Source organism: Monodon monoceros, unplaced genomic scaffold (genome assembly GCF_005190385.1).
Source record: "Monodon monoceros isolate NGI ecotype Baffin Bay Population unplaced genomic scaffold, NGI_Narwhal_1 Super_Scaffold_5, whole genome shotgun sequence".
Classification (NCBI taxonomy): Eukaryota; Metazoa; Chordata; class Mammalia; order Artiodactyla; family Monodontidae; genus Monodon; species Monodon monoceros.
The window spans coordinates 95,629,479-95,638,878 of NW_021703782.1; the positions used below are offsets into that span (position 1 = coordinate 95,629,479).

The window sequence follows — 9,400 nt, forward strand, 5'->3', positions numbered from 1 at the left end:
TTGACCAAAGGCCTGGTAAGCAGGGCACGGGTGACGTATGTGTCCAGCTCGGTGGCTGGGGCCCACGTGCTGGGGCCACCCAGAGCAGCTCTTCCAGGGTCCCTCCCCAAGCAGCCTGGGGAGGCTTCTGTGGCAGTGAGGGGTCCTCAGAAAGTTGTTACTGCCACCAAGGCCGCTGCCACCGTGCCTGCTCCTCCCGGGAAGGGGAGGCAGGGGCCGCTGAGGTCACCATTCTGTAGTGATGCCGATTAGGGCTCATGTATCACAACACAGCAGCCTGGTCCTGAGGCCCAGAGCCGCGGCATGGGGGAGGGAAGTGCCGAGAGGGAGGTACGGGGAAAGAGAAATTAAGATGTGGCTCCTGCGTAAGGCGGCGGTGGCCTCCTGTGTTGACCAGTTTTTTCCCCCCTTTTGGGATAAATAACCGTTGTCTACTTCTCAGAGGCTGCATCTTCTTTTCTCGAAAGGATTTTATCATCGCAGCCTGGTTTCATTCTTGCTCCCTAAAATCTTCAGAACTGATCTCGTGACAGACACACACCACTGAGTGTCTCTGACTGCTTAGGGATCCCTCTTCTTCTCGTCACTCACCTTTTTTGTCTTTTTGTGTGTCCCCCGTTTCTTTTCTTTCTTCTGACTCTTCACCCCTCTCTGTCCCCTTCCACTGCTGCCTTCTTTTCTCTTCCCTCTGTGTCTCCGCCGTATCCATCGCTGGGCTTGGAATTCAGAGAGGCACGGGCTTTCATTCACGGCCCCCTACTCGCCAGCTCTGCGACCGGAGCTCGCACGCTGCACGCTGTCGCCTCCGAGACGGATGCGATGACACTGGGTGTGCAGGGGAACGAGTGACGGGTGAAAAACACCTGGCAGGACCGGGAATATCCCCATCCCCACCTTCTGGGCTCAGTGGCCCCATGTTTAAATTAAAGAGGTTCCAGAGATTGTCCTGGACCCGCCACCCCACCCTTGCTACCTCTTCCGATTCTGTGAGTTCTGTGAGTCTCTTAGATTGAAGAGGGTGACAAGGTAGGTGGCAACAGGAAGGGCACTGGGTAAACTATATATACATATACAAGTGTCTATGTACGTCTAGCTGCATGTATGCATAAACATATATACATACTGTGTGTACACACACACACACACACACACATGTTTGCAGGGAGCCTTTAGAATGGCTCACAGCATAGGATGTTTTTCAAGAGAGTTGACTCTTGTAAACCTTTTAGTGTTCAAGGGTGGTCTTGGCCCTAAGGCAGGGGAATGACCTCCTTAGGGCCCTGGTCAGATTCTGACACAACAGTTCTTTGTCCATGTGAATGAGCACTTTTTTGGGAGTCCTGGGGACATCCCATGGGATGAGCTTGATTTTTGGGAGACTTCAGAATCAGTGAGGTCAGGACAGAGAATGTATGAGTCAAATTACAGTCATCTTGCTAACCCATAGCTTGAAAGTCAGCTGAAGAAGTCCCTGGACCAAGGGCTTCTGTGTACTAACCCTGGCCCTGTTGGTCATGGCGCCTTCACCGACTCACTGCCTGATTCATGTTTTCATCCCTTTATCCACTTACTCAGTCATTTATTCATTCACTCATCCATCTAGGTACCCACTTCCTCCACCACGAGATGCCTCATTCATCATTCACTCATTGTGCCAGTCATCCATTCATTCATTCACTCTCTCATTTCCTCAACCACCTGTGCACCCGTCCACTCTTGTCCCTTTCACTCACTTCACAGATACTCACTGAGTGCCTGCCATCCGCCACGCACAGTGCCAGGCTCTGGGCATAGAAGGGGGAGCGCGGGCAGTGCTGGCCTCGTGGAGTTACAGTCGAGCAGGGAAGAGAGCTGTTGGTACAACAGACACCAAGCCAATGTGACAAATCTGTGCTGGGTGCCAGTGAGAGGGTTTGGCCCGTCAGGAATGGAGGTTTTCTCCGAGCAAGCGACACGTGGATTGAGGTCTGAAGGGTCATTAACTGGTCATACGCTAGTGGAAGAGGGGCAGGGATGGTCTTGAGGGCACAGAGGGCGCGAATGCAGGCGGTGTGGGAGGAGAAGTATGGGGCTGAGACGTTGACGTTGCATTGACAGGCTCACCATTCATTTGGTTGACGCCTGCTGAGCAGACCCCTGTGTGTCAGGCACTGGGTTAGGCTCAGAGAGGAACTGATCCCATCCCTGCCCTCCCAGGGCATCCCTGTTACTGGGAAAAGGAGGGAAAGGGGGTAAGCCCAACACCGGAGTGAGATTCCTCAGTGCCAAACTCTGCTCTCACTCAGCTGCAGAAATCAGGGCAGGCTTCTTGGAGGATTTGAGCTGGACTTTGAAGAACTGGTAGGATTTGACCGTGCAAAGGCAGATCAGGGGGACGATTCAGGAGACAGGATGGACAGGAACAGAAGTACAGAGACGAGGAAGTGTGGGACGCCCATGCGAAACCGAGCACAGTCCGGTTAGTGGGAGGGTGTGAAGATGGTTAGTGGGAGATAAGGTTGACCAGACCGTGGGAGGGCATGGGTGCCGAGCAGAGGGATCTGGACTTTGTCCTGGATGTGGGGAACCTTCGAAAGGTTTCTGAGCAGAGGAGGAGCAGGACCAACCTGGGCTGAGGGCTGCTGACCGTGGTGGTGCGCGCCAGCTGGACTGGAGACGAGAGAACGGTCAGGGAGACCAGAGGTGGCGCTGCTGGGGCGTTCACTCCTGCCCACTGCCCTTGAGGGTGGGCATCCCCACTCACTGGGGACCAGGGAGTGGCAGGGTCCACTCTGGGGGTGGGGCAGCCCCTGGCATCAGGAGACGGGGGCTGAGCCACCACCTCACTCTCGGCTTCCCCTCAGGGTCGGAGTGTGCCACCTCGTGCCTGGACCACAACAGCGAGTCCATCATCCTGCCAGTGAACGTGACCGTCCGTGACATCCCCCACTGGCTGAACCCCACGCGGGTGGAGGTGAGTGACTGGGGCCACCCACCTGCGGCTCAGGGAGGGAAATGACCTTGTTGACCACTTATACGCTCTGGTCCTGCATTAGTCCCTCTACATACGTGAAAGCATCTAACGGTCACATCTGCTCTGTGGAGTGAAGACTTGTTCACCATCATTTTTCCAGCCCTCGAGTGTTTAATACCTTCCCTCTGCCAGGCCCTGTGCTATGGATCTTTTATGTACTGTCCCGCTGAATCCTGATGACAGCCTAGGAGTTAGAGGACTAATGTGCCTAGTGTACAGATGAGGAAACTGAGGCCCCAAGAACACCTGGGTAGAAAGAGCAGAGTCAGGTCACAGACCTGTGTCTGCCTGACTGGAGCGTCCTCACTGGTCAGGACGGTGCTCTTGGCTTCTCTAATATAAGCTCTGGGATATTCCATAGCCTAGGCTTCTGGTATCTTTCTCGTGCCTTGCTTATTTGGTGGAAAGCAATTAATATGTGATACGGGGAACTAGTAACACCAATTGTGTACGAAGCACCTACCGTGTTTGTGCACCCGGAGCTTAGCGTACGAGGTCTGAACGAGGTTCAGACCCCCACTGGTCTCCCAGGATGGTTATGCGGAGTGAGGGCCACTGTCTGCATTCTCCCCTTGTGGACACTGAGACCTCAGGAGCGGGCGATGGCCCAGGGTGAGGGCTCAACCCCAAGCCTGCATCCAAGGGCTGTGCTCTTCCCACGGTCAGGCTGCTGGAAGGCCATGTTCACACTGGCGCTGGCCGCTCCCACATTCCTGGGTGTCACCCGATCACTCGGGACCCCACTCTTGTCCTCCGGGGCAGCACGATCCCAGGCCTCATGTGCCAGCTCTGGGCACTGGCCCCTCACGCTGGAGGAAGTGAGAGAGGCAGGGCTGCAGGGCGGGTTCAGCCTTTCTGCCGGGGCGCTGGAGGCCTTGCCGTCTGCCCGCCAGCTGCAAAACCCGAGGCCGGGTGCACTGTTTCCCCGATGAGCCGAGAGCACGGCTGTGAGGGCTTACGCAGCACTCTGCACCTGTGGGTCTGGCCCTGGGCCTGGCCAGCAGCTCCCTGCGCCCCCGTGCGCCCCAGGGCTCTCCACCCCTCCTTCCTCGTCCTCCCCGCTCCCGCTCTCTGCCCATCTCCAGCTTCATTCCTTCTCCTGCCTCTTTCTTCACGCTCTTTCTCTCCCTTCTCCTGATACCTCTGTGACCTGGCTCTGCCTCCCTCCTGCCCACGTTCTTTCCCTCCATCCCCACTGTTCTCTCCATCTCTCTCTGTCCGTCTCTCTGCCTGACTCTCCCGGACCTGCACGAGCGCACCCTGCGCACCCTGCTTCCCTCACCTCACCGAGCACCCCATGTACTCTGATGGGCTGTACACGCCCAGGCGCACGCACAAAGGCTGTATGTCAGAGTCTCAAGGAAGTTGGAGATCATCAGATACACGCCCCTCATTGTACAGATGGAGAAACTGAGGCTCAGAGAGGGAGAGGACTGGGCCAGGTCACCCCAGGAAGCAGAGGCAGGATCTTGACCGGGAGCTCCTTGCACTCCATCCCGCCCTGCCTCTACTCCACCCTGACTTCCACCCAGCAAAGACAGGGACCTACACTCTACACAGAGCACAAGAGACCTCACTCACATCCCACGTGCCTGGGACCCACACCGGGTTCCCCGACCCGTCTCCCCCTCAGGCCTTTTCTCGCTGCACCCCGGGTGAATTCCCACCCTTCCCTCTGTGAGCCCCAGGCACTAAAGAGTTCAGTTATAATTCACTGTGAAACAAATCTAGGGATTTGAAAGTCTACAAAGCGCCCCCCTCGTCAGTCGCCCACCCGCTGCCTGCCTGCTCCAGCCCCCCACCCAGTTCCCTGGTCTGCCGGCCTTTATTGATGCCGGCCTACCCAGAGAGCCATAACGAGGTTCAGACCTCCACTGGTCTCCGGAGGCCTCATTATCCAGGAGGAAAAAGTGTGCTAGAAAAAGGGAGGAGGGAGGAGGGCGAAGGGCAGAGATTGAGGCTTTCCAGGAATCAGGCAGAAAAGCTGGCCTCGGCTGCACCCTTGCCCCTTCTGTGGTGAGAGCTACAGAAACAGAGCTGCTGGTGCAGGCACTGCCAGGCCAAGGCAGGCCCTGGACCGCTCCTCTGCTTTCTGAGGGTTCACCTCTGAGCACCAGCGCAAGGCAGATGGTCAGGGCCAAGGTTCCGCGCCAGCTACTGTCACATTTGTCCCCAGCATAAGAGAGTGAGAGATGACAGCTGACATTTAATGGATGCCTGCTGTGAATCGAGCATTGGATCAGACACCTTCCAGCCTTGATTTGCGCGCACACGCACACACACACACACCCCTATGAGGTGGGAATTAGACTCCATTTTTTCAGTAGAGGAAATGGAATCTCAGAGGTAGAAGCCACTTGCCTACGAGGAACTGAAGAGGGACCCAGGTCAGCCTGATGCTGCCGTGTACTCCTCCAGCTACCCCTGCAGCCTCTACAATGATAATAATAAAGGCAAAATGTTTACGATCGCTTACCAGCCGGTAAATAATTCACAACTGGCTCTCCACAAAAGTACACCCTCTGATTCGTAGCACCAGCCAATTCCTGAGGCGTAAATGTTCTCACCATAGCAGATTTCTGGGTTTCCAAGTGGCTGTCACTCAACACAAGTAGCAAGAGATCCGCACTGTTGCCTCTCGTAAGCCCACGCAAGCCTGCTGCGACCCACCACTGTCACTTACCGCGTGACAGGCTCTGTTTTAAGCACTTTACGTGTATTGGCACGTATGACGAGAATGAGGACCACCTAGATGAGTGGAATACCAACACTGAGATCACGTGCAGGACTGGTGACCTTCGTGAAGGCGGGCCCGTGCTCACCTTATTTACCCTGGTGCACCCCTCAAGCGCCCAGCACACAGTAGATGCTCCCTCAATGTTTATGGTGGCTGAGTCAGGTGACCAGGGTTCAACACCTGCTTGCTATACGTGCCAGAGTTGCCCCATCTGTGAAACAAGAGCTAGACTGAAACCAAGAGTCACAAACTCACACACCGACGGGAACCAGACAGGTGCGATAAGCGGGTGAAGCAGGCCAAGCATGTGATTTTGTATCTTAAATACTGAGGCATAGTATTGGGTTGGCCAAAAACCTTGTTCGGGTTTTTCCGTAAGGTGTTACGGAAAAACCCAAACAAAATTTTTGGCCAACCCATAGCAGTAGCAGTAGCAGTAGTATTTACTATAAATACATCAGACAGACACAGAGGGACTTAAAGAAAATAAAACAACTGCCCATGTGCATACTGCCCAACTTAAGAAATGAGATATTACAAATGCAGTTGACGTTTTTCCTGTTGAGATTAAGCTCACATGCTAACCTTAAGCATTAGACTTGATCAATTTTTATGTTTGTGTCCACTCGTGAAACCCAGATCAGGGTGGGGACCTTTCCAACTCCCCAGAGAGGCCTTCCCTTCTCCATGGCAGGCAGTACCCACACCACGAAGATACTGGTTTTGCTTATTTTTGAACTTCATGTTACTGGAACCTTAGAGTATATATCTGATGAAATTCTTTTTAGGCATATGTTTTACCTTCATAAAGAAAAACGCTCTGTCCTTTCATTTCCTTTAAGTTCTCCCCCCTTTAAAGCCCCCTCCCACGTATGCAGTTTTGAAAGCAGTAGAGATACAAAGAAACCTTCCTCTAATCTAATAAGCAAGACAGTGCAAACTCTCAATGATAGATGGAAACACCCCTCAGGCTCAGTGCTGGAGAGACTTCAGGGAATGGTGGAGACTGTGGTCAACTGTGGAAAACACACGCTGGCTGCCAAAGGGGGAGCCTCTAGCTGAGTGGGACAGTGTGGAAATGTGGGTTCAGTGTGGCCAGATTTTCCTTTTTTTCTTGAGTACAAGAAATCTGGAGTTTTTAAAATAAGAAGTCTCTCATGTTTTATATATTGGCAACTGATTCTGACTTTTGTTAAGCACTCTGTGTGCCAAACCCAACATTTCTGTGGGTTGTATAGCCCGGAAGCTGTTGGCTTACAACCTCTGGATGAGACAGACTCTTCCAGGCTGGACATCCAGAATCTGGGGGGCAGCTTCTCTTCCATCAGCTCCTAAGGAGCACCTCCAATCTGCCCTGCACTGCCCCTGCTCAGGGTGCCGAGAAAGCTTCCCAACAGGAAGTGCCACTCACAACCTCAGAGGCTTATCGTGCCTCTAGGTAGCTGGGATCCTGGCTTTTTAAAGAGCTTCTGAAAAGGGGGATGGAAGGAGGAAAGAAAAGAAGGGAAGAGGGCTTCCCTGGTGGCGCAGTGGTTAGGAATCCTCCTGCCAGTGCAGGGGACACGGGATCGAGCCCTGGTCCGGGAGGATCCCACATGCCGCGGAGCAACTAAGCCCGTGCGCCACAGCTGCTGAGGCCTGCGCTCTAGAGCCCGCGAGCCACAAGTACTGAAGCCCGCGTGCCTAGAACCTGTGCTCCGCAACAAGAGAAGCCACCGCAATGAGAAGCCTGCGCCCCGCAACAAAGAGTAGCCCCCGCTCACCGCGACTAGAGAAAGCCCACGTGCAGCAGCGAAGACCCAGTGCAGCCAAAAATTAAATAAATGAATAAATAAATAAATTTATTTTTAAAAAAAGAGAAGAAGAAAGGGAAGGAGGGAGAAGGAGGAAGAGAGGGAATTAAGGAAAGGAGAGGAAAGTACCATTTACTGACTCTCTGTGACATGTAGGCACTGTTTGTGAGGCAGTTCCATATATACCCTTCACTGTATCTTCACACTCCAAGGAGATAAGTATTGTCACCATTTTACAGATGAAGAAGCTGAGGTTCTGAGAGCTTGTCACTGCCCAGTTCACATAACTCATGTGATTGAATCAGGGTTAGAACCCAGGGCTAATTCTCATGCATTCAGTTCCCCAAGGAAACTGCCTTACACGTTATACATAATAAACATACGCAGTACATCAGACAAAGGATGTGAAATTCATTCCTTGAAGAGAAGGCATCAGTGTGGGAAACCCTGCCGAGAGTCTGAAGGTCAGAGGTAGAATGGTTCCGATTGAACACGAAGTCCAGCCTGTCCACCGTGCAGAAGGAGCTGTCCTGTGCCCTGGAGGGGAAGCCCGGAGACGGAGGGGTGTGTGCAGAGGCCAGCGATTCCTCGTTCACTCCTGGGCACACTCAGACATTCGCTCATTTGCTCATTAACTCATTCAGTGAATATTGATTATGCACCTCCAAATGGTAGGTATTCTTCAAACAAGGGATACAGAGTGGAAAATGCCTAGGTTTTTAAAAAGCTTACCCAGAAGAAAGCCAGAAACTCCATAACAGATAACAAAAGCAAAAATAAATTCCGTAATTCACTCATAGAAGGTCCTATACATCAAGGAAAAATAAAGGGGAAAAGAGGACTCATCCCAGAAGACATCAGAAGGGGAGTCAGGTCTGGGCCTGAGGGTGAGGGGGTCCTTTTAAGATACCTTCTCATGTGTTTGGCTCTGCCTGGGGCCAGACTTCTCTGGGCTTCAGCTTTTAAACACTCTGCCTCTACTACATTTGTCTCAAAGCCTCTCTACCTCTCTGAACCTTGGTCTTTCCATCAGTCAAAAGAGTAACCTTTTTTATGCTTACCAGTTCGGGGGCTGGAGGAATTTGAAGGAGAATATAGTTTTCAAACTATAGACGTGGAAATAAGACAGATGTGAGTTTCATTCCTGACTGTCATTACCTATATGTATGACTTGGGGCAGGTTATTTAACTTCTCTGTGCCTCAGTTTCCTCTTGTGTAAACCAGAGTCAGAAACCATATGTAAATACTGTATGGTAATCACTTACATGTGGAACCGAAAAATAATACAGATGAATCTATATACAAAACAGAAACGGACTCACAGACATAGAAAACAAACTTATGGTTACTAAAAGGGAGAGGGAGGGATACACATAGGAGTAATCCCATACACATAGGAGTATGGGATTAACAGATACAAACTACTATACATAAAATAGATAAGCAACAAGGATTTACTATATAGCACAAGGAGTTATATTCAGTATAATAACCTATAATGGAATATAATCTGAAAAACAATAACTGAATCATTTTGTTATACACCTGAAAAAAACGTACCTATCTCATAGTTATGGTAAAAATGAAATGAGATAAAAGCGCCGAGCACAAGGCTTGGAGCACAATACACCCTTAGTAGAGGGTTTTGTGTTGATGAGAAGGATAATGGTGATGGGGTTGTTAGTGGTACTGTGGCAGTAAGGATGGTGGTGGTGTTCATGGTGGTGATGACGCTGGTCCTGGTGTTATTGATGACGATGCTGGTGGTGGTCCTGGTGGTGATGACGCTGGTCCTGGTATTGATGACGGTGGGGGGGGTGGTCGTGGTGGTGATGACGCTGGTCCCGGTGTTGATG

The 9,400-nt window shown here is 52.0% G+C and overlaps 1 protein-coding gene across 1 annotated transcript in view; it reads left to right on the forward strand.

Annotated features, from left to right (window-relative positions):
* Positions 1 to 9,400, forward strand: part of PAPPA (pappalysin 1) — a 253,443-nt gene that overhangs the window by 208,552 nt on the left and 35,491 nt on the right. The window contains exon 20 of the mRNA XM_029203474.1: positions 2,844 to 2,953. Coding sequence (XP_029059307.1) covers positions 2,844 to 2,953 — 110 coding nt within the window. The remainder of the gene's footprint in view (positions 1 to 2,843; positions 2,954 to 9,400) is intronic.